The 22,930-nt window shown below is 43.7% G+C and overlaps 1 protein-coding gene across 1 annotated transcript in view; it reads left to right on the top strand.

The window, feature by feature from the left end:
* Positions 1 to 22,930, top strand: part of LOC306933172 (piezo-type mechanosensitive ion channel component 2) — a gene marked incomplete at its 5' end in the record, with an annotated part of 59,285 nt that overhangs the window by 13,874 nt on the left and 22,481 nt on the right. The window contains 18 exons of the mRNA XM_079515266.1: positions 6,998 to 7,093; positions 7,228 to 7,269; positions 7,940 to 8,072; positions 9,959 to 10,116; positions 11,480 to 11,746; positions 12,508 to 12,616; positions 12,718 to 12,839; positions 13,082 to 13,141; positions 17,100 to 17,248; positions 17,387 to 17,551; positions 18,119 to 18,160; positions 18,630 to 18,662; positions 19,185 to 19,285; positions 20,010 to 20,191; positions 20,594 to 20,770; positions 20,943 to 21,113; positions 22,377 to 22,577; positions 22,701 to 22,905. Of these exons, the coding sequence (XP_079371392.1) occupies positions 6,998 to 7,093; positions 7,228 to 7,269; positions 7,940 to 8,072; positions 9,959 to 10,116; positions 11,480 to 11,746; positions 12,508 to 12,616; positions 12,718 to 12,839; positions 13,082 to 13,141; positions 17,100 to 17,248; positions 17,387 to 17,551; positions 18,119 to 18,160; positions 18,630 to 18,662; positions 19,185 to 19,285; positions 20,010 to 20,191; positions 20,594 to 20,770; positions 20,943 to 21,113; positions 22,377 to 22,577; positions 22,701 to 22,905 (2,413 nt within the window). The remainder of the gene's footprint in view (positions 1 to 6,997; positions 7,094 to 7,227; positions 7,270 to 7,939; positions 8,073 to 9,958; positions 10,117 to 11,479; positions 11,747 to 12,507; positions 12,617 to 12,717; positions 12,840 to 13,081; positions 13,142 to 17,099; positions 17,249 to 17,386; positions 17,552 to 18,118; positions 18,161 to 18,629; positions 18,663 to 19,184; positions 19,286 to 20,009; positions 20,192 to 20,593; positions 20,771 to 20,942; positions 21,114 to 22,376; positions 22,578 to 22,700; positions 22,906 to 22,930) is intronic.

Genomic DNA, 22,930 nt, shown 5'->3' with positions numbered 1-22,930 from the left:
GTAACATGTGTCATTCACAGTTGCATACAGAATCTTTTCCTGTAGCTTTGCTCTATATTCTGCCTTCCTCCATTCATGCACAATGAATTCAATGAGACTGGTTTTGTTACTGACTTTTGTCAGGAAACTCCTCCACTGCCTCACCATCTGTGTGCTGGTGATACCTTGCAACTCATGGCCTGTCTGTTCACCCCGTTGAGATCGTTCACTGTTCTTGATAGAGTTATCTTTATAGGTGTCGAAAACGACATCTATTCTGCTACTCTGACTGCCTTCCCTGAGGGCCATGCTCAGAATTGTTGTGGCGACATCTTTGAAAGTAACTTGATCACCCTTGACTCTTTGGACCAAGTTCATTCCATCAACCACTGTAGCAGAGTTTGCTGGGAGTTGCTCTGCTACTGCTACATTTTTCTGCAATGTTGTGGCCAACGTAGCTTTATTTGTCTTTCTCAGCAATCCATCTGGTGTGGACAGGGCCCAAGGCAATGGTCCAAGGGGATGAGAAAGGATATGCTCCATTTGTAGACTGCGCCCTTGTGCCATCACTATGATGCGTCCAAACAAAGATCTGTCTGCTTTCAGTATGATCTGTCTGATTTCACTTCTCTCTTCTTACACATATTACTGAATGTTTTCAGCTTGTTGGTTTTCATTGGGTCATGGAATTTCTTTGCTGGTGGGTCTTTCTCTAGTCTCTCTTTCTTGAAAGTTGCATAGCATTTCTCACCAATCTCATATGCCTTCATCAGATCAGAGGCTATGTCCCTGGGTGCTGCTTTTGCTGTTGATATGCTAATGAGGTCCCGATTCTCTGCAAATGGGTTGACCCATCCCTGTATGAGGCTAACCACTGCTGAAACTGCTTCCTCGTCTTTCTGGATTCTTGGCCGCTGTAAGTCCGCGTGACAAAGCTGAGATTTGTTGCCTTGCACCATTTCCCTTAACTGTCCCAGGAATGCACTGCGGTGCTCAGCTGTTATGTAGTACCGCTGGACAGCTCCAGCATTCAGGCTGAACCCTGATGTGCCTCCTGGAGTCTGTGTGTCTTTGTTAACTGTGACTTCAGTAGCCTGGTCCACAGGGATCCGTCCAAACGGGTTGTTACTAGACAGCTGTACTGAGAATTGCCCTGTCTTGAAGGCCTCATGCACAGAAGGATTCTTCTCTGGGAGGTTTGTCATCTGAGCAAAGTAGGGGGACAGGTACCTGGCATAATTCAGCCTATCATAGGCAAAGCACCATGGGATCATGTTCCGTATAGCATGGAGGTGCAACTCCCATTTCCCTTCACGTGATGCACGCAGAAGACCAAGTAATACGTTCTCTACCATGTCAATGTATGACATCCAGAATGCAGAGAGCTCGCCATTGTTGTGACGGAGGTGTTCCAGAAAGTCGTTCCACAACGTCATCAGGTCAGGTAAAAGTGGACTTTGCATCAGATTGTTAAAATGATGTTGGTTGAAGTCACTGGCCATGTCTTTCACATCGTCTAAGAATGATTTGATCATCCCACTCATCTCTTGAATGTTGTCCTCAACCCACAGTGTGAACTCTGCCCATGCGAGTCTCATCAGTGCTTCATAGATGTACTTGTGGACTCTAACAGCACGATTATAGTGCTTACCATCAAGGACTCCATTGATGGACCCGTCTGCAACAATTCCAGCCTCTATGCATATGTCCTTTAAACCAGCATCCCGAAATCGCTTGCCTAGGATAGATAAGGCATTGCAAATGGTGTGGAATGCCCCCATCCTGAGAATAATGTTTGAAAACTGCTCTTTGTGCTTCCAGGAAATTTCAGTAGCTTTTGCATACAGTGCTTGATCCATGACGACCACAACTGCTTCTAAATGCAGTTCCTTCCTGATTAGCTCCGATTGGTTTAGGATTTCAAACACTGTAGACAACTCTGTGGCTGGTGAATTGATTGTTGGCAGATACCCAACAATATCGTGCGAAATTTCTTCTTGGTCCCTACTGCTGATATTAAAGCCAGTCCAGCTTGGAATTGTCTGATTATCTGGGTCAGTTTGCCTTGCAAGTGTCCACACCAGGTTCTTCTTGCAGGCAAAAAGAGCAGCTTCCTTCATTCCCTGGACACTGTGTTCACTAGTTGGGAGAGGCTGTGGGCCCACACGTGTACCTGCTATAAATACATCCAGTGCTTGGCCCTCAATGGTGACTGATCTCTGTTTACGTTTCTCAATGTGTGGAAGCTCAGCTCTTGGCAGATGTGGTCCATAGACATTGGCCTGTACCACTATGCCATTGACTCTATGTGAGGTACCCTTTCCAGTGAGAGTTTCCTCTAGTCTATCAATATTGTCCCATGCAAGATTGGTGAAGACATGAGGCTTGATAGAGGCTGGAAGGACAACTCTCTGGCTGGATGCTGTTGCCAGCTTTTGGAGACATAGAGCAGTGTCATTCTCTTCAAGTTGGGAGTAAGACACCCCATGACCAAGCCTATTCAGTGTCTGGATTAGCTCAGTGTTACCTGGGAGGTTTGTCATCTGAGCAAAGTAGGGGGACAGGTACCTGGCATAATTCAGCCTATCATAGGCAAAGCACCATGGGATCATGTTCCGTATAGCATGGAGGTGCAACTCCCATTTCCCTTCACGTGATGCACGCAGAAGACCAAGTAATACGTTCTCTACCATGTCAATGTATGACATCCAGAATGCAGAGAGCTCGCCATTGTTGTGACGGAGGTGTTCCAGAAAGTCGTTCCACAACGTCATCAGGTCAGGTAAAAGTGGACTTTGCATCTTACTCCCAACTTGAAGAGAATCTCCCTTTGTCATCTGGAAATACATCTACTGAACTGCCTAGCTCTGATTCAAGATGGCGACGAATGTGCGTCCTTGTAGAATCTCGGAGTGTAACTCCACCAGACAGTATGAAATATTCAAGTTTTGAGACCAAAGAAGTGACTTCTACAATTTTTTTATTGGGTATGATATCAGTTCTGATATACTTTAAAAGGTCTTTATAGGCTTCCCTTTCAATCCTTGTATACAGTTCATCTTCATCATTCGTTTTGTACTCCTTTTTACTCCTTATTACTGTATACGCCTTATAGCATGAAACATGATAGTGGGCCTCTGCAGCAACTATGTCTCTACTTGTTACTGCTATAATTTTTTCATCTCCCTTTTGGGTTGCGCATTCTCTTAAGGTTTTGTCAGCTCTCAGTTGTACAGATTGTGTAAGCTTTTCACGGGTCTTGGAGCCCTTCAGAAACTTCACCTTATCACAGAAAATGCACATTTGATCATACACCCTTGATGCTGATGAAGATCTCCTACTTGGCCTTTGTGATGTACAGGTAGGCCTATATTCACAATCTTCATCATTAATGCTTTCCTTGGCTTTCTTTTTCAAAGTCTCCAAGTCTTTCTTCATGGTGAAGAAGCTTCTGCATTTTCTGTGATAATGGATTGCTGGCACTTCATTTTCTATGAGTTCTTTAGAAATGTCTAAAATAGGTGCATGGTTTCTCACTTTGGCTGCTTCTAGTAAAGTTTTCCAAGATTCGTAATCTTGAGGACTAACTAAATGTTCATCATCATCTTTTGATTTGTTATGGTGTATGATGCACTGTTTGATAGATGTTTTCTTATTGTGGCTCTCCATTAGGAAGCAAAGTGCACTGGTGAAAAGAGGTATATACTGGGAACTATTTATCTACCCAGTGAACCCAGTGTTTACTGGATGTCTGTGAATGTCATTGAGAAATGAGTTTACTATTGAATTGGAATTTGCTGTTGAATTCAGCTACTGAAAATCTAAACTCTCCACTCCTCTCTCTGTGTTCAGTTAGGCAGCAATGTCTAACCACCACACTGACTGGCCTATTTATTAGTTTATTATTATTAGTTTGACACAGGCCAGGTGTGACTACTTAAATTAGCAACCCTCCATCCCAGAGTGATATTCATGTATGTAGGTCAGCCTATGGATTACTTACACTATATTCTCTCTCTCTCTAAAATGTGAGTACTTCTTCCACCTGTGTGTGTGTGTTCACTGTGCAATCTTTAGGTTATGTACAGAGCAAACCACCTTTGTGTTACATATTTCAGTAATTATTATTATTAAAACAACAACAAGTATGTAATATATTCACTATGTGCACTGCCAGCTAAAACTGCCAGAGATGCTAATGCTAATGCAACTTTTCTGAAAAATATATAGTCTGGGCTATATCCTCACCATTTATTAAAGAAAGGGGGTCAATAATAAGAGAAAAACATCAATTTGAAGTAAAATGCTTCATTCGGATTTTGAAAACTGTCTTTTGGCATGGGGTTATAAATGGAGTGATAACACACAGAAAGCTACCACAGATGCAAAGCTATCACATATTTCCTAGCACTAGGGATGTATACCTTCCCAAAAATCACTATGAGACTTATTCACCCCACCGGTACAGATGACCCCAGATTTGGGGTCCTGGCTCACGGCCTAAAGGGGAGGATCTTCTCTTCCAGGTGTCACTGGAGACGCCTTTGTCCACTGTAGAGACACTTCGTTGAAGACATGCACATCCATGTGACCACTTGAAAAAAAGGAATAAGGAAAGGCGTAAACTTTATGTCCTATTGCGACGGTAGAACCGCAACACTCTGGTCCATCGAATTTCGCCACTGTGTAGTGAAACATGTCTCTGTCTGTCTCTCTATGTCTGCTGCTCTGTCTGTCTCTCTCTGTGTGTGTCAGCAGTAGCGTTCAATGTAAGCAGCTTATATAGAGTGACCAGGGCTGTGGTGTGACATAACATAACATGACATCACGCACGCACGCACGCACGCACGCACGCACGCACGCACGCACGCACGCACGCACGCACGTACGTATGCACGCACACACACACACACACACACACACACACACACACACACACACACACATAGAAGCACTTAGACAGGTGCATTAGCTAATCAATAATCAATAAGTAACCTTTTATTTACTAGAGCTCGGGCCGCTAGGCGTGCCCTCATTGCACTGCCAATCCGACTGATATGTCTTCATATATATCTCTGTATATGTCAGTCCATCAGTAAATGCCCATAAAATTGGAATAGTTTCTCCATTAGTAAGTTAAAGTCTCCCTTAGTAAGTTAAAGTCTCCCTCAGTAAGTTAAAGTCTCCCTCAGTAAGTTAAAGTCTCCTCTCCTCTGCTCTGCAGACTCAGTTAAAGTCTCCCTCCGTAACATTGAGTCACATCTCGGACATCCTGGCTCGCATCGCTACCACTGACCGAGGTCTGGCTCTCTTCCTGTACGAACAACGTGACCCCGACCCGGGGAGAGCGGTGCGAGAGAGAGAGAGAGAGAGAGAGAGAGAGAGAGAGAGAGAGAGAGAGAGAGAGAGAGAGAGAGAGAGAGAGAGAGAGAGAGAGAGAGAGAGAGAGAGAGAGAGAGAGAGAGAGAGAGAGAGAGAGAGAGAGAGAGAGAGAGAGAGAGAGAGAGCGAGCCCTGGTTTTTAGATTTTTGTGTGTTAACAATCATGAAGAACTATAACAATGGGTCAGGGTGCTGCTCCCTTAGATAAGATAAAGGCTGACTGGGAACATGATTTGGGGCTCACACTGCTGAAGAGTGGGATTCCGTTTTTTCATCTAGATACATAATTCCTCTCTCTGTGCACGACATTGCTTAGTGCAGTTTAAAATAGTCCACAGAGCTCATATGTCGAAGGCTAAACTTGCTAGTATTTACCCTGACGTAACTCCTTTTTCCAGACTGCTTTCAAACTGTCCTTGGGATTGTGGGTGGGGGAGGGTAGGATAGGGGATTGAGGTTTTTTGTTTTGTTGTTATATTCCCTCTGAGTCATCAACACTTAAGAGCGGTCTGACCTAATGTTTCTTATGTATACTTAACTACTAAAGGCTATACTCTTAGACTGACTATGCTTTTAATTTTCCCCATAACTTGTGACTTAATGACATTTATGCTTGCCCCTGGGTTTCTGTTTAAAAACTTGAAGAAAAATATTTTGAAAAGAACAATGGGGTAGGGTGAAATGTTCTTCACTTTAACTTCCTCTGCTAAAGTAAAAACTAAAAACATTTGAACACAAAAAGTAAACAATGAAAACTGTTGGAGAGTTAGAGAGTAACTGTAGTAGTCTACTAAAAGTAACATTTCAATAAAATGCATTAGAAACTACTTTCCGCACAATTATATTATTTGTATGAAAGACAGAGTTAAATCAACACAGGGAATTATAATGCTTATTATAACATTATTATAATAACTGGAAAAAGCCTTCTACCCAGAACTTTTATGTTGTTTTACACACACACACAAACAAACACACACACACACACACACACACACACACACACACACACACACACACACACACACACACACACACACACACACACACACACACACGATAAACATAGTTGTGTATAAAGAAACAATCTCTACAACTGCTGTGTGTGTGTGTGTGTGTGTGTGTGTGTGTGTGTGTGTGTGTGTGTGCGTGTGCGTGTGCGTGTGCGTGCGTGCGCATTTAAAGCATTCCTGTCTCATACTGGCACAACATGCCTGTGTCATTAGTTGCTCTCTGCTGCCATCTAGTGGTTGACAGCATAGAAAAAAGTGGTACCACGAAAAAGGTGGTACCGCAAGGTACCAGAGGAGTACCACCGCTGACACTACCAAGTGCACACCACTGTAATGCCATTACATTACAAAGACAGTAGGGACGACATACAACTGGTAATCACATCGCTTTTAGGCTGAGTATGGCTCCTGGCAGAGATTTGTGCTCTACTTGGTGCACTTTTATAGTTTAACGTTTCTTATAGACAGTGCTGCTACTGGTACAAAGAGTTCTACAACTCTCAGTACTAGTACCAATAATACAGTATATGCCTGTACTGTATGCTTCTCCCATAGAGTGCATGGTTATTGTTGAGTTGCTCAGATGATATTCACGTTCATGTGTATTGTGCATTGGTTCATTAGGATATAGATGCTGAAGAGGGTGAGAGTCCAGTGGAAAGCCCTGAGATCCCTCCCAGCTTCTCTAAAATCCTCTACATCGCAGGAGACAGCGATGAGGTGGACTTATATTACCTACTGTAGATCACTTATCATCATTCTAAGTGCTAACCTAAACAAGACATCCATCACCAGTTGGATCCTGGATAAGCCTTAACAATTTGTATTCTTTTTTATTTCTCTTTTTGTTACAGCTGTTGACTAGTACAGATGAAGAAACATATCTACCAAATGAGGTACGTTTGTGTTAAGAACAATATTCATAGTAACCTTTAGATTTTACTGTCCAATGATGTTACTGCTCCATTTCAAAGGGCTGAAAATAATTTCTCCAAAAAGCAAATGTGATTGTAAATTGATTTTTCTCCTAGATTACAAACAACGTATTATATTTATTCTACCACCCCTATTTATAGTGGCACTTCCCACTCATCACATTATATAATGAATAATGAATTGCATTTTTATAGCGCTTTTCCAAGTGCTCAAAGCGCTTCATTCATTCATACATTGGGAGGTGAAGCGGCGAACAGTCGACGCCAGCGTCCTCACTTCCCACATTCACACACCAATGGTGGCAAGCTCACACCGACCAACTCATTGGAGGCAATGTAGGGTTCAGTGTCTTGCCCAAGGACACTTCGACAGGAGGAGCTGGGATTCGAACCGCCGGCCCAGGGATCATTCGATGACCTGCTCTACCTCCTCAGCCACAGCCGCCCGTATATAGCCGCCCGAATATATAGGTGCTATATTCTAGGACAACAGTAGTATTGTCAGAGAACTACATGTATCACCTTGTAATGTTATAATAATCTAGGAATTGGAAAGTGCACGCCTGATGGAACATCAACGGTAGTCATCGCTGGTCTACATCTCATGATGCGTTCTCTCTCCTCTCCTCAGCCAATGGTCTTACTGATGGGGAGCTCCTGGCATGATCTCCATGGAAATGAGCTTGGAACACTACTGGGAGGGGCGGGCTACTCAAATTGTGACCTGCCGCCACAGTACGAAGGGATACACTTGCGATCACAAGGTAGACTCACTGAATAAACAGCCACCAGAAGAACTACATAGACTTGACTGTTTCATTGGCCAGTATTTTCCACGGCTGGCTGAGTGGGTCCACTGGCAGAGATCCTAACCACTTCACTTTCAACATACACTTCATTAGTGGCGTCCAGGTGGCACAAGGGTACATTTCAACATACACTTCATTAGTGGCGTCCAGGTGGCACAGGGGTACATTTCAACATACACTTCATTAGTGGCGTCCAGGTGGCACAGGGGTACACTTCATTAGTGGCGTCCAGGTGGCACAGGGGTACATTTCAACATACACTTCATTAGTGGCGTCCAGGTGACACAGGGGTACATTTCATTAGTGGCGTCCAGGTGGCACAGGGGTACATTTCATTAGTGACGTCCAGGTGGCACAGGGGTACATTTCATTAGTGACGTCCAGGTGGCACAGGGGTACATTTCATTAGTGATGTCCAGGTGGCACAGGGGTACATTTCATTAGTGGCGTCCAGGTGGCACAGGGGTACATTTCATTAGTGATGTCCAGGTGGCACAGGGGTACATTTCATTAGTGGCGTCCAGGTGGCACAGGGGTACATTTCATTTGTGGCGTCCAGGTGGCACAGGGGTACACTTCATTAGTGGCGTCCAGGTGGCACAGGGGTACATTTCATTTGTGGCGTCCAGGTGGCACAGGGGTACATTTCATTAGTGACGTCCAGGTGGCACAGGGGTACATTTCATTAGTGACGTCCAGGTGGCACAGGGGTACATTTCATTAGTGGCGTCCAGGTGGCACAGGGGTACATTTCATTAGTGGCGTCCAGGTGGCACAGGGGTACATTTCATTAGTGGCGTCCAGGTGGCACAGGGGTACATTTCATTAGTGATGTCCAGGTGGCACAGGGGTACATTTCATTAGTGGTGTCCAGGTGGCACAGGGGTACATTTCAACATACACTTCATTTGTGGCGTCCAGGTGGCACAGGGGTACACTTCATTAGTGGCGTCCCGGTGGCACAGGGGTACATTTCAACATACACTTCATTAGTGGCGTCCAGGTGGCACAGGGGTACATTTCATTAGTGGCGTCCAGGTGGCACAGGGGTACATTTAAACATACACTTCATTAGTGGTGTCCAGGTGGCACAGGGGTACATTTCAACATACACTTCATTAGTGGCGTCCAGGTGGCACAGGGGTACATTTCAACATACACTTCATTAGTGGCGTCCAGGTGGCACAGGGGTACATTTCCTGCCTGACTAAAAGTTTGAATACTCTGCAGTACATCCAGCTCGCCCGGGGGTTATGTGAGGGGAAAAACTGTGAATTGGCATAATGAAAATGATTTTTTATTGATTTAATACATTATTAGTCAAAGAATGTAAACAGCACAGACGTACAGTAAAACACATGAGGGATAACACAAAAAAGCCTTGGGGACTTGTTTCCATTGGGGTTCTATATATTCAATCAATTCATCAACAGAGCATAGAACATGAACACCTCAACAAATATCTATATTTACTGAGGATAAAACGGAAAACTGTAGTGTATGTGACCACTCATTTCAAGAGGATTTAATAATCTATCTCCACTTACTTTTTCAGGCCTGCAGTTTTTTGCCACATTATGGTGGCAGAGTAGTAGAATTAATATTTTACAATGTTTGTGATAAATTTGAAGAGATTGACGAAGTAGTTAGACATGTATGTGGGCACTGCCCCTCAGAGTATCTTAAATATCAATCTCAGTAGTATGCTTAACCCTGTCTTCTTCCCAGAGCCGTCCCAAAGCTAGCAAAGTGTATTGGAATTGGGCGAGTCATGTGCTTCACGTGTATTCTCATTTCTATCTTTTCATCCCTCCTTTTCTTCCCCTCCTTCCTACCTGAAGCAGATGGAGAGAGCGAGTCGGGGGAGGAGGAGAGGAGTGAGGAGGTGCTCGAGAGTGGTGTTGCGGCCTCCCCTCCACCTTCTGGCCCCAGCGGTATGGTCGTATTTGGACACCTGGTGCAGAAACACAGCTACGTCAGCGCCCTCATTATCATGATGGTAAACCACCCCCCAGGAAAACATCTACACCTTCACTTACAGACTGACTTTATTTGTCCAGCACAATAAATGTGATGGGATTTGGTGATGGTGCATGTCAACACATGTGGTTGACATTATGGGCCCTATTTCGCCCTATTTCGCATGGTCTAACGTGGGGTGCACAATGAGCCAATTTCGCTACATTGACGGTGTAGCGAAAGGGGCAAGCGGAGCCTGCAGCACCACCGTTGCCCAGGTGGAGCATTGCGGCTCAAGAATCCACCACTCCTGAATGAAGTGTCTGGTGCAGGGAGTCTGGTGCAACGCACAGGTCCTGGACCTGGTGAAAGCAGCAGTGGACCTGGTGAGACGTAGGAGCAGCCCGGACAGGAGTCAACCCACAGAGCCTAGTCCTTCCATGCCAGATTGATCTAGCCCCCAGTCCCGGCAGAGTAGTTCCGGAGCAACGGATTGTGTGGCCCTGGTCTTTCCCTAATGGGACTGATCGAGGTGAGGGCAGCTACTGGGGGCAGTCGGGACTTGATCACCTGAGTGAGGGGTATGATGTTGCGAGACCCGAAACCCCGATGACCTTGGGAAACATCACTGAGGATACGTCCCAGGTGCATCCATGCAATGTTTTTTTTGTTCACAGTGCATTATCTGGGCGCAAAGCTCTGCGCTGGGTGCAAATGGGTGGTATTAATCCTCTGAATTATTCTTGGGTGTATTTAGCTTAAAACATAAATCAAGTTAAGTGCTGTCCATTGAGCAGAGACAGATACAAAAAACAATCAGGAGGCAATGGTTTCACAACATTCTTACAGGATGAGAGGTATTTGAAGATATTATATAATAAAGTGTAGGCTACTACTCTATGAAATAAATACATCTGTTTCTCTTCCTTTCTTTCTCCCCCCTCTCTCCGCCGCTTGTCTCTCTTCAAGACACTTACTTACCCATTGCAATTATTGCAATATATTGATAATCTGGCCCAGATCATGAAAAAGAAATTGAACTTCAAAAATACCATGTTGAACATGGTAGATGGCTTTTATTGTGGTCGTGCACGCAGATTTTTGCAAATCCGTGTGCACTGTGCACACATTGTGAACCCACATTTTCCTGAAGGCTTCGTCATACTGTATATATTTTCAACTTGGGCGTTAAGGAAGCAATATTTCGGCGAGCATTTTGCCGTGTTCAGCCGGGGGGGGAAACCCTCAGTGAACATGGCCCTTAGGCGCATCATTGCGCTAAATAGTCTAAACAAAATGATGCATTTCAAATCACAAAATCTGGTCAGTTATCAGTTAGTGCACGTTTTACAATATTGATATTTATAAAACAGTAGAATATTAATTCTCATCTCCTCCCTCAGGTGTGGAGCATCACCTACAACAACTGGTTGACCTTTGCCCTGCTGGTGTGGTCCTGCATCATCTGGATGATGCGAGACCGGCGGCGGTACGCCATGATGTCCGCCCCGTTCCTGGCCGTGTACGGCACAGTCCTGGTGGTGTTGGGCTTCCTCAGCGCGCTGCGCCTCAGCCGGGCCGAGCTGTACCCCGGGCTGCCTCCCGCTGTGATTGTTGACTTTGACCTTAACAGCTACCATCCAGCTCCCTGCGGTCACCTGGGAGCTAAGGTGAGGATGATATGGAAGGAGGGATGGATGGATGGAAGTAGTAGTGAGAGAAAGAAAAAAATCACACCCGTGTGAAGTGAGGGGCGCTCTTATCATTATACATCATCATACATCACGTCGTATTTGGCGGACATTTGACCTAATATCTCCTTTCATTGTCAATTGCAAATACGAGACGTGTGGGGACAAGATTTTGCGGACATTTGACCTAATTTCTCCTTTCATTGTCAATGGCAAATATTGAGATGTGTGGGGACAAAAGCTGTATATAGGAGGGGCTAAAAAACACAGTCAAATGAGGTATGGGATGGGAGAATGAGGTATGGGATGGGAGAATGAGGTATGGGATGGGAGAATGAGGTATGGGATGGGAGAAAGAAAACAACACTGAAGAAGGGTGGGAGGGAGGGGTGACTGTGGGAGGAAATAAGATATAGTAGGTGATGATCTTTCATCTTCTGCATGAAGATGATCTGAACACCATGCCAATACACTTGTTAAGTGTATATGTTGGTGATATACTGTAGGAACAGAAGCCCATTCTCCATTTGTAAGTTTATAAGTCAGCTAAATGGCTGAAATACAATGAAACGGAATCTAAACTCACTCTCAAAATACTTGCTTTTAAATTAGCCGAGAGTGTAATGTAAATTGTGTTGTATCTCTTACTCTTTGTGTGTGTGTGTGTGTGTGTGTGTGTGTGTGTGTGTGTGTGTGTGTGTGTGTGTGTGCGTGTGCGTGTGCGCGTGCGCGTGCAACAGATCCTCTATACCTTCACCTTCTGGTTGACGTTCCGACAGCAGCTGAAGGAACGCCAGGAGGAACAGAGCCTGATGGCAGAATCACTGGAGGAGGTCAAAGTCATACCAGGTAATAAGACATTAGCCATTGTGTTGTTTCATTGTAATAAAATAATAACTCATTAATAATAATAATAATAATGCTCTTCTCTTCCTCTTCCTCTCCCTCAGAGGAGGAAGCTGAGCCAGCCCCTCTGGTAGCGATGCTGTTGTCTGCTCTCAAAGGAACATTGGTGAAGTACTGGATCCTCTTCTGCTGCTCCATGTTCTTTGTGGTCAGCTTCAATGGAAGTGTACGTGTTGCTTTTCATCTTCATCCTTATTTCATTTGAGGTTAATCACATTCAACCTGGTGTCCCTATTGTGGCAATGTCCTTATTGGAAGAAAATACTGTACTGTACTGTACTGTACTGTACTGTACTGTACTGTACTGTACTGTACTGTACTGTACTGTACTGTACTGTACTGTACTGTACTGTACTGTACTGTTGAATCTCAGTGTTTAGCTAATCTTGTCTAATTTTCCTTCCACAGGTGATGGTCTACAAGATCCTGTACATTGTCCTCTTCCTATTCTGTGTGGTTTTGTACCAGGTTAGTCCTGTTAAGTGAGGCATTGGCATTGTGTATTTATGGTTATGAATGATGAGGGATTGGCATTGCGTATTCATTGATTGATTGAAAAACAAAATATTTCACAGTATGTAGAAGGTACATTTCAAACGAAAGCTCAAGTCAATACAAAAACTGCTACTTTGAGGACGAAACCATGAAAAGCACTAAGACTTGTTTACATCAGGGTCCTCCATTTTCAATTCATCAGAACATTTAAAGACGTACAAATATACACTTCTATGAAAAACAGGAAATCATCATATAAAGAAAGTAAAAAACATACTCTCTCCCCATGCCTTCGGCCTGGTGGAGACAAAAAGGGGAAAAACATGTATAGTATGGGAAAGAAAAGGGGTGTGGGGCCAGTGGGGGGGATGAATTGCAGCCGTCCATAGGTGCTCTTTGAGAGCGGTTTTGAAGGAGTCAAGGGATTCACATTATTTTCTTAATGAGCTGTTGGTAGGGAATTTTTATCCTATGCCACATTTTTGTGGCATAGGAGCAAAATTAATTGAATCCCTTTTTTGAGCCGAATCTGGGTTGCACGTGGTTTATTGAACTCCCTCTGGCGTGTGGACTTTGTTGACATTAAGGAGTATTTATTATGAGGTTATGATTATTGATGAGTGTAGCCATCACATAGCTCATCACCTCATATAACCATACATAGCATACCCAATGCAATGCCAAGTCAACCCGTTTCATATCAACGTCCATTATTTATTCGGCATTTGAGCCACGGACCACTATTTGATGACATTTAGCCTCTCAGACCCAAAGCTAAAGAATATGATGTTGTCGTTGGATAAGGTTCCATGCTGTATTGATGTTGGTACCATTAGGAGAGATAACAGGCAAACGATCAAAATAACAATTCTGCTACACCTCTAATTGTGTAGACGTCTTGTAAATTAGGTAATGCAGATGTTTAACAATAATGTAACTCTTGAGGGCCTGAAATGAAACCAAATGGACCCATAAGGGTCCATTTGGTTTCATGTTACGCTCTCAAGAGTTAACAATCTACAATGATCCATTTGGTTACCAACTCTCCATCATTTAGCTGGGGACCACCTGGAATCCCCTCAGGGACCACTGGTTGAAAACCACTGTACTAGATGAATACATTACAAGCAAGCAATAGTAAGTAATGCAAGCTGATGAAGGCTGTGTGCTTCACACTGTAGGTCGGATAAAGGCTGTGTGCTTCACACTGTAGGTCGGATAAAGGCTGTGTGCTTCACACTGTAGGTCGGATAAAGGCTGTGTGCTTCACACTGTAGGTCGGATAAAGGCTGTGTGCTTCACACTGTAGGTCGGATAAAGGCTGTGTGCTTCACACTGTAGGTCGGATAAAGGCTGTGTGCTTCACACTGTAGGTCGGATAAAGGCTGTGTGCTTCACACTGTAGGTCGGATAAAGGCTGTGTGCTTCACACTGTAGGTCGGATAAAGGCTGTGTGCTTCACACTGTAGGTCGGATAAAGGCTGTGTGCTTCACACTGTAGGTCGGATAAAGGCTGTGTGCTTCACACTGTAGGTCGGATAAAGGCTGTGTGCTTCACACTGTAGGTCGGATAAAGGCTGTGTGCTTCACACTGGCAAGAGTCTTTTTCTTATTTGTAAATGGTATAGACTCTGTTTCCCAGGAGTACATTATATTAGAGCTAACTCTATCTTGATTTCTCCTCCTACAGTACAAATGTTTTAGTGTAATTTGAACCCTGTTGTCTACAACATAGAGTTAGAGAGTAAAAGTACCGTAGTTGTAGAATGACAAATTGATTTTTTTTCTTTTTTTTTAAATGAAATCTGATATTCACAGTGTGAGGGTTGAATAAATAAGGAAGGAAATCACTTATATTGTTGGAGGCTGTTAGGCAACAATACTAAGGATGTGTTGTTTCAGATTTAGAGCATTTAGAGATGTGTTGACACTTAAATTGTCTGCAGGAAATGATCAGCTGACTAAGCAGTTGCTTATAAGTATGAAGATGTTCAAGAGAAGGGTGCAAGCGATATCACACGCACCCACGTGCACGCATGCACGCACCTACACACCGGCACGGGCACGCGAGTACGCACACGCACGCGCGCGCGCACGCACGCACGCACGCACGCACGCACGCACGCACGCACGCACGCACGCACGCACGCACGCACGCACGCACGCACGCACGCACGCACGCACGCACGCACGCACGCACGCACGCACACACACACACACACACACACACACACTGAGGCCCCACAGGTAAGGCGTTTTGGGTGTGTCTTCAAACACTCATCGATTCCATTTTGCAGTAAAGAGTATTGATTATGACTCATATGCACTATACTACACAGCCATTTGTGCTAACGTTTTCCTGGTTTTCATCCCCATCTTGTCTTTCTGCTGACTTGTCAGAACTCTAGTAGCCATTTACAGACAAGCCTAATGGCCTGTGCCTCACAGAAGAGATGATGCACCATCCATCCGTTTGCTTAATATCAGCGGCAATTTGCTTGTTGACAGTCGATCCCAAAATGACCTTATCGGAGCGGGTGGTCACCTCACAACCGAAAATCCAGACTATGAATAGGCCTTTAGAGTTAAATCAACAGTTTCACTGTCTAGAGAGGGATGGCTTTTGGGGATTTAATTGTTGACCTCCAGAACTATGTTTAGTTCTAAAGACGGGGGTCTTGCTCCTACTGATGGCTGCATGTTTGCAAAACACATTGTGGGGTATTACTCCTACATATTTAGTCCAAACATCACGCAAATAGGTACACATTATCTCTATAGTCACGTGATCAGGACAGTTCTGTCCGATCTTTCATATTCCAGTTTACACGAGTGGTCCGTTTTGAACAAAATGCCTCAAATTATGAACGCAGCATCCGATTGCCCTGAAATTTTGCAGGCACATTCACACTAGGCCAAGGAAGAAATGTCACCATACATTTTTCAAATCAACCTTATGGTGACGAGATGGTCCGAGACATTATTCTTTTATAGCGCCATCAGGATGCAGATTTTTCTATATGACTCGTACAGATTTTGTCCAAAGTTTCCAAACCTCACTCATATCGGTATTATAGTCATATGATCAAGATGGATCTGTCAATTTTTTCATATTCCATCCTGGTTGGCTAATATTGGCTTCCTAAGTTTGCATGCACGAGTGGCTCGTTTTCAACAACACGCCTCAAATGGCATGAAACTTTGCACGCAAATTCCCACTAGGCCAAGAAATAAATGCCACCCTTTTCACACTGTCCTGTTATAGCACCACCAGGAGGCTGATTTTTGCATCTAAAATTTGCAGGAGTGGCCTCAAATGCCTCAAATCATGAATGTGTGTTGTGTGTCCAATTGCCATGAAACGTCACATTGGCCTGTTATAAACCATTTTCTTATCGGTACACATTATCTCTATTGTCATGTCATCCAGACGGCCCTGATTGGCTACTTCTGCTACCTGGTATGGCAGAGTCTGAGACCTGTACTCTGGGGAGCACATTTTCTAGTTCGATATCAGTCCGCCCTCGAAGAGGGTCCCTTACTCCCTTCTACTTTAAACGTTGCAGAATAATCCTGATGACAAAGCCTTACAGTTGGGTGCCACCGATATTGTCCCTTATCATTTGACCCATTTAGGCCTGACCTCAAAATTTAAAAAAATCCTTCTAAATCCTCCAGTTTTCTGAAATAAATATTTTCACGATTTTTCAAAAATAGCAGACCTACAAAGCTCGTAGCGCGCCACTCGGTGGCGCGCTATGAGCTTGTAGATCTGCTATTTTTCAATAGCTAAATTATAATGTTTAAAACACCAAAAGGGGTTCCCGCCCAAAATGGGTTAACTGTCCTTTTGCGCAGATCACGCAAACCTCAGCAAAAAGAAAAGGACAATATCGATGGCCTCCAACTGTGTCTGTTTGTAACCGTGCAGGTTCGTTATGACATATGGCGCCGGGTTCTGAAGACGTTCTGGGCGGTGGTGGTAGGCTATTCCATGATGGTACTGATCGCCATCTACTTGTACCAGTTCAGATCTGTTTCTGCACTCTTCAAACAGATCATGGGCATGTCTGAGGATGGGTGAGTTCTGTTTGACTTGTATATTCTGTGAATATGCTGTACTTGTTATACTGTACGAGAACATACAGTATAACAGTATGTGAGTCAATCATTGCATGTTTACCTGTATTAAACTGGACTTCTTTTCTCTCTATGGAGTCTACGTGACCTGGGCTTGGAGCGATACCAAACTGTGGAGCTGTTCGCTAAGATCCTACTTCCGGCTACGTTCCTTTTGGCCTGCATCCTTCAGCTGCATTACTTTAATGACGACTTCCTGACTCTCACTGACCTGGACAACGTACCTATCAGAGAGCGCTCCAGGTGAGAGGCAGGGTGCTGGGGCGTGGCCGTGTGCGAATGTGTGTTTGTGTTTGTTTGGATTGGTACATCAAATGTAAAAAAAAAAATTAAAAAAAATTAAAGAAAACTAGTTTAACATTGATGTGTAATATCAGAAATAATGACAAAACCTAAAAGATCAATTGCACAATCAACATGGAAATCACAATGAGAATTTGGTATAACATACCAAAATAAATTCCATAAGTAATGTTATGTCTTACGGTATTTTATTTATGTCAATGAGACTACTGTTTAACAGACTGAGCACACTACACAATTGTATATACTCATTTAAACACAAGTAGTACAAACAGCTGTGTGTCTGCCAAAAAATGTTGGATACCACTGTTAGTGTACAATGAGTGTGTACTCTAGTCTGGTAGAGCATAATGCTATGGTAGTACATTCAAAAACATATTTATTAGGTCCATTAGTTGATTTCCTAATTGACACCTATGCATCTGTATGTGCAACGTAACTGGGTTTTGTATGCTATAAATACCTCTCTCTCTAATTTTTTCTCACTCTGCCCGTCTCTCCATCCAGAGATGAAGATCTGCGGAAGTCAGTGAACGTGATATCTGACACGTAAGAACCTGCATTTATGTATTTACAGACAACTGCTTATTGACAATCATTACTGACTGTAGCTCTTAAGGCTACATATTAATACTATACATACACAACTATCAGTTACAATCGTCAAGCAACACTGTGGTACAACAATGTAGTTGTATTTCAGACACTGCTACTCCACTGTGGACCTAAACTGTTTTCATAAATGTCCTCTTTTTTGGGGCAAAATGCTGTAAGCGTGATGTGATGTAATAATGTGTTGTGCACTTAGCTTTTATCTGATTTTGATACGATTACTGTGTTGTTGTAACACATCTGTGTTCAATGTTTTACCTTTTCTAATCTATGCCATTTCTTTCCCAAAAAAGACGTTTAAATCCCAGTGATGAGATGTTGCTTAAAAGCCTGAAAATAAATAAATAAAATAAAATCAATTAAACGGAAGAGCAGCAGACTTGACATGTCTCGTTGTGTTCCACAGCATTAAAGAAATCCTTGAAAGGCTCCAGAAAAAGTAAGTACAAGTACAGTACAGTGTTTTGGCTTCAGCCGGGTGGCATACTGAAATGTCTTGTAGCTGGACACAGATTATTTCTTTTTTGAGGGGCGCTAGCCCTTCCTACATCCAGCTTTTGGTTACCGTCCACAAACTTCGTCTTAAACAAACATTAAATTCCCATTGACAATGAATGGAGAATTTTACATCATAGTGTCTGAGCAAATAGGCATAGTGTCTATTTTACGTCATGATGCACGATGATAAGAGCGCCCCTTACGCGTGTGATTTTTTAATTTGTGTATGTAGACGGGACAATGCATATTAATGGACATTACATAAATGCAATGTAAATACACTGGATTTAGCAAAAATGCTAATTTTCATCCGCAGTCCCCACATAAAAACAAGCAAACAGTACCTACAACAGTAGGTTGTCAATCCTTGAGCAAGGCATTGAACTGTCTGCTCATGCTAAGTCACTCTGGAGAACAGCAACGCTGTCAGCTCCATAACCAATGTTCCTCTGTTGTCCTCCAGGATGGCAAAGGAGCAGATGAATGGGAAGAGTCAAGAGACACTGGACAGCGTTGGCCTCCAAGACTCCTCAGAGAAGGAGTCTGAGGAGCAGGAGGCAGAAGGTGTCAGACTCCTCCCTCCTCGCCCTCCCACTCAACCCCCCCCTCTCCTTTCCTCCATCTCCTCCATCTCCCTCATCACTCCAGTCCTCTTATTATTTTTTATGCAGATGTATATGTTGGGTACTTTTCACACATTATTATTATTTGTATGTGTATTATTATTATTGCTATAAGACAATAGACATATGACGTGTACTTTCCACCAAGCATGTTATTTAGAGAGCATGGGCTCCATTTTCGTCACCGCTAAACCCCTTATCGCTAAACTTCTTTTCCTTTTTTACTATTTTGAAAAACATTTTTTAATAGTTCAACTAGCCAATCTACATTGACACATTGTGAGCTTGTAGACTGGCCATTTTAACTATTCAAAAATGTTTTGCAAAATAGTAAAAAAAAAAAGGCAAAGAAGTTTAGCGATAAGGGGTTTAGCGGTGACGAAAATGGAGCCCCATGTTCTTTAGACGGATGTCTAAATTTGACGTTTATCTGCTATCCTAGTTATTTTGTACCATTAAATTGTTTTGCACTCTAGTTAGATGATTATTTAGCCTGTTACTCTGATCTTGTTCTTTGTGAGTCACTCAGGATAAAAGCATCTGCTAAAGCTAATAATGCCTAAATTGTAAATTGTAATCTCTCCCTCCCTTCCCTCCCTCCCTACTTAACCACCTTCCCCTCACACCTTCTCTCTCTCTCTCTCCCTCCCCCTCCTCCTTCCCAGACAATCCTCTCAGCGGTAGTCAGAAGCAGAACCAGTGGGGTGTGATAGTGGACCGAGCCAGCCTGCTGCTCATCCAGGCCCTGACAGGCCTACACAGGGTACAGGAGATGGGCTGGAGGTTCCTGGAGCTCCACAGTATTAAGATAGTGTCCACTGGTATCATCTGGGTGTCACTGCAAGAGGTGGGAATTCATGGTTTGGGATCTGTGTGTGTGTGTGTGTGTGTGTGTGTGTGTGTGTGTGTGTGTGTGTGTGTGTGTGTGTGTGTGTGTGTGTGTGTGTGTGTGTGTGTGTGTGTGTGTGTGTGTGTGTGTGTGTGTGTGTGTGTGTGTGTGTGTGGGTGGGTGGGTGGGTGGGTGGGTGGGTGGGTGGGTGGGGGGTGTGTGTGTGGGTGAGAGAATACCGATCAGTGGTTTTCATTAAACTTGTTGTGAAAAATAGGCTGCCGGAAGAGATTATTAACTTTTGTGTTCAAAAGCTAAAACTCACAATCAAGGTTACGGTCAAAATAATAAGACAGAAGGCTTGTTGGTTATTATTTGGCAATTCAGACGTATCTTTTGTCATGCCTCTTGTCTTTCCAGGTTTCCTTGATGAACTTCCTCTTTCTGGTTCTGTGGGCTTTTGCCCTCCCATTCCCAAGGTTACGACCTCAGGCCTGTAGCATCTCTGCTGTCTGGGCCTGTGTGATGGTGGTGTGTAAGATGTTTTACCAACTCAAATTCGTCGACCCACTGGACTACTCTTCAAACTGCACTGCTGTGAGTATGATGCTAAGCTAAGCTACGTGCGTGCGTGCGACGTGTGTACTGTATGTGATCTACAATAATAGAAAACCCCTAGATTCTTACAATCAACCAAATCCTGGCTCAAAATACTCTTTACATACATTCTCTTTACAAAAACCTTTTCTATATTCTTCGTTTATCTCAGGGCCTGATGTCAACCAACAGCTCAGACATGGTGGAGCAGGGAGTGGAGCTGCATGGAGGCAACACGGTGGAGCTGCTCAGGAGGTCCATTCTCTACGTAGACCTGGTTGATCCTGTCTATTGGTGTGGAGCGCTACGCAAGTGTGAGGGCAGGATCCTGCCCTGTCTACGGGTGCGCTGAAACACCATGAATGATGAGAGAGAATGTGTGATGAATTACATCAAATACTTATCCATTGGGTTTCTATATTGTTTTTATGAGCTTGTAGATCTGCTGAAAAGGTTTACTTTGGTAATTGCTGCATATTATGCTTTTATTCAAGCAAAATGTAGAATACATTACAATACAAAATGTAGGACTTTTACTTCTCAGGTAACATATTATTTCTATGTTATGGTACTGCCACATTCCCCCCCCTTTTTTGTCCTTTCTTTCTTTAATATCAGTCACCAGCAGTACCAAGGACAAGGACACGAATCTAACATTGTTCAAATTGAAGCTGAAGTTTCAATGGGTTTATATAGGAAGGGGGCGTGTCTGATCAAATGAATAATGAATCTAATCTAAACACTGAATCAAGCAACTTAAAAACACAAAAGCCTGAGTAGACGTTAAAATGACCCAAAACATGTTTCAAAGTGAATTGGTGAAATAATCCCTTTAAGAACAGAATTTGAGCACTTTTTCCACCACTGTTGAAACACCACATGGTTATAATCTGTGCTCTATAGGCTACAGCATTGTAGAACCAGTCTGATGGTGCTGCTGGTGTTTGTATTGTAAAACAGTCGTTTTCAACCAGTGGTCCTTGAGAGTAACCAAATGGACCCTTATTAGATCTCTATTTTGTTAAACATCAGCATTACTTAATTAAGTTCATTTACAAGAAGTCTACACAATTATGTGTAGACTATTGTTATTGTTATTGTTATTTTAGTTCTCAATACAGCATGGCATTGTGGTCAAAATCCTATTAAACAATAACAAAATATCTGTTAGTTTTGGGTCTGAGAGGCTAAATCTCATGGTCTCGTGGCTAAAAATGCTGAATAATTAATGGGCCTTGATGTAAAAAGGGTTGAAAACCACTGTTGTGGAAGCGTCTGATGGTGCTGGGCCTGCTGGTGTTTGTATTGACCAGACAGTGGCCTTGTGGTTAGAGTGTCCGCCTGGGAGGTCGGGGTTCGATCCCCAGCCGGGTCATACCAAAGACTGTAAAAATGGGACCCAATGCCTCCCTGCTTGGCACTCAGCATCAAAGGGTTGGGTTGGGGGGTCAAATCAACTAATCAAATGATTCCCGAGCGCGGCGCGGCTGCAGCTCACCGCTCCTTGGCTGCGGCTCACCGCTCCAAGAGATGGGTCAAATGCGGAGAACAAATTTCACTGCGGTAACGTGTGTGACAAATAGTACGACTTTGACTTTGATTGTAGAATCATCTGATGGTGCTGGGCCTGCTGGTGTTTGAGGCGACAGTCCACCGCCACCAACTGTACTACCGTCTCCATAACAACCTGAAGACCCCGCCTTACAGCATCATGTTCCTGGGCATCACCAGGCAACACCTGGACCACGGCATCCTGCCCTGCATTAAATACTTCGTCAACTTCTTCTACTACAAATTTGGACTGGAGGTAGTTTAACTAGGGGGGTACAGAGGCGTATTTGTGTCTGCCACTGTGCCGTGTCATTAACTAAATTCAATCCATTGTACATATCTCCAGGCAAATACATGCATATCCTCCTGTCTGTCTCAGGTCAGTTTCATCATAGCGGTGAATGTGATTGGCCAGAGGATGGACTTCTATGCTCTGCTCCATTCTTGCGCCCTGTTGGCTGTCCTGTCCCGCCGTCGCAGGAAGGCCATGGGGGAGGTGTGGCCTAAGTACTGCTGTTTCACTGCAGGACTCATGGTGCTCCAGTACCTGCTCTGTATTGGCATTCCCCCTGCGCTCTGCGTTGGTAGGGAGGCTATTTAACGCAAAGT

The sequence above is a fragment of the Electrona antarctica genome (assembly GCF_951216825.1).
Source record: "Electrona antarctica genome assembly, chromosome: 2".
Taxonomy (NCBI): domain Eukaryota; kingdom Metazoa; phylum Chordata; class Actinopteri; order Myctophiformes; family Myctophidae; genus Electrona; species Electrona antarctica.
This window is presented reverse-complemented; position numbering and strand designations above follow the sequence as displayed.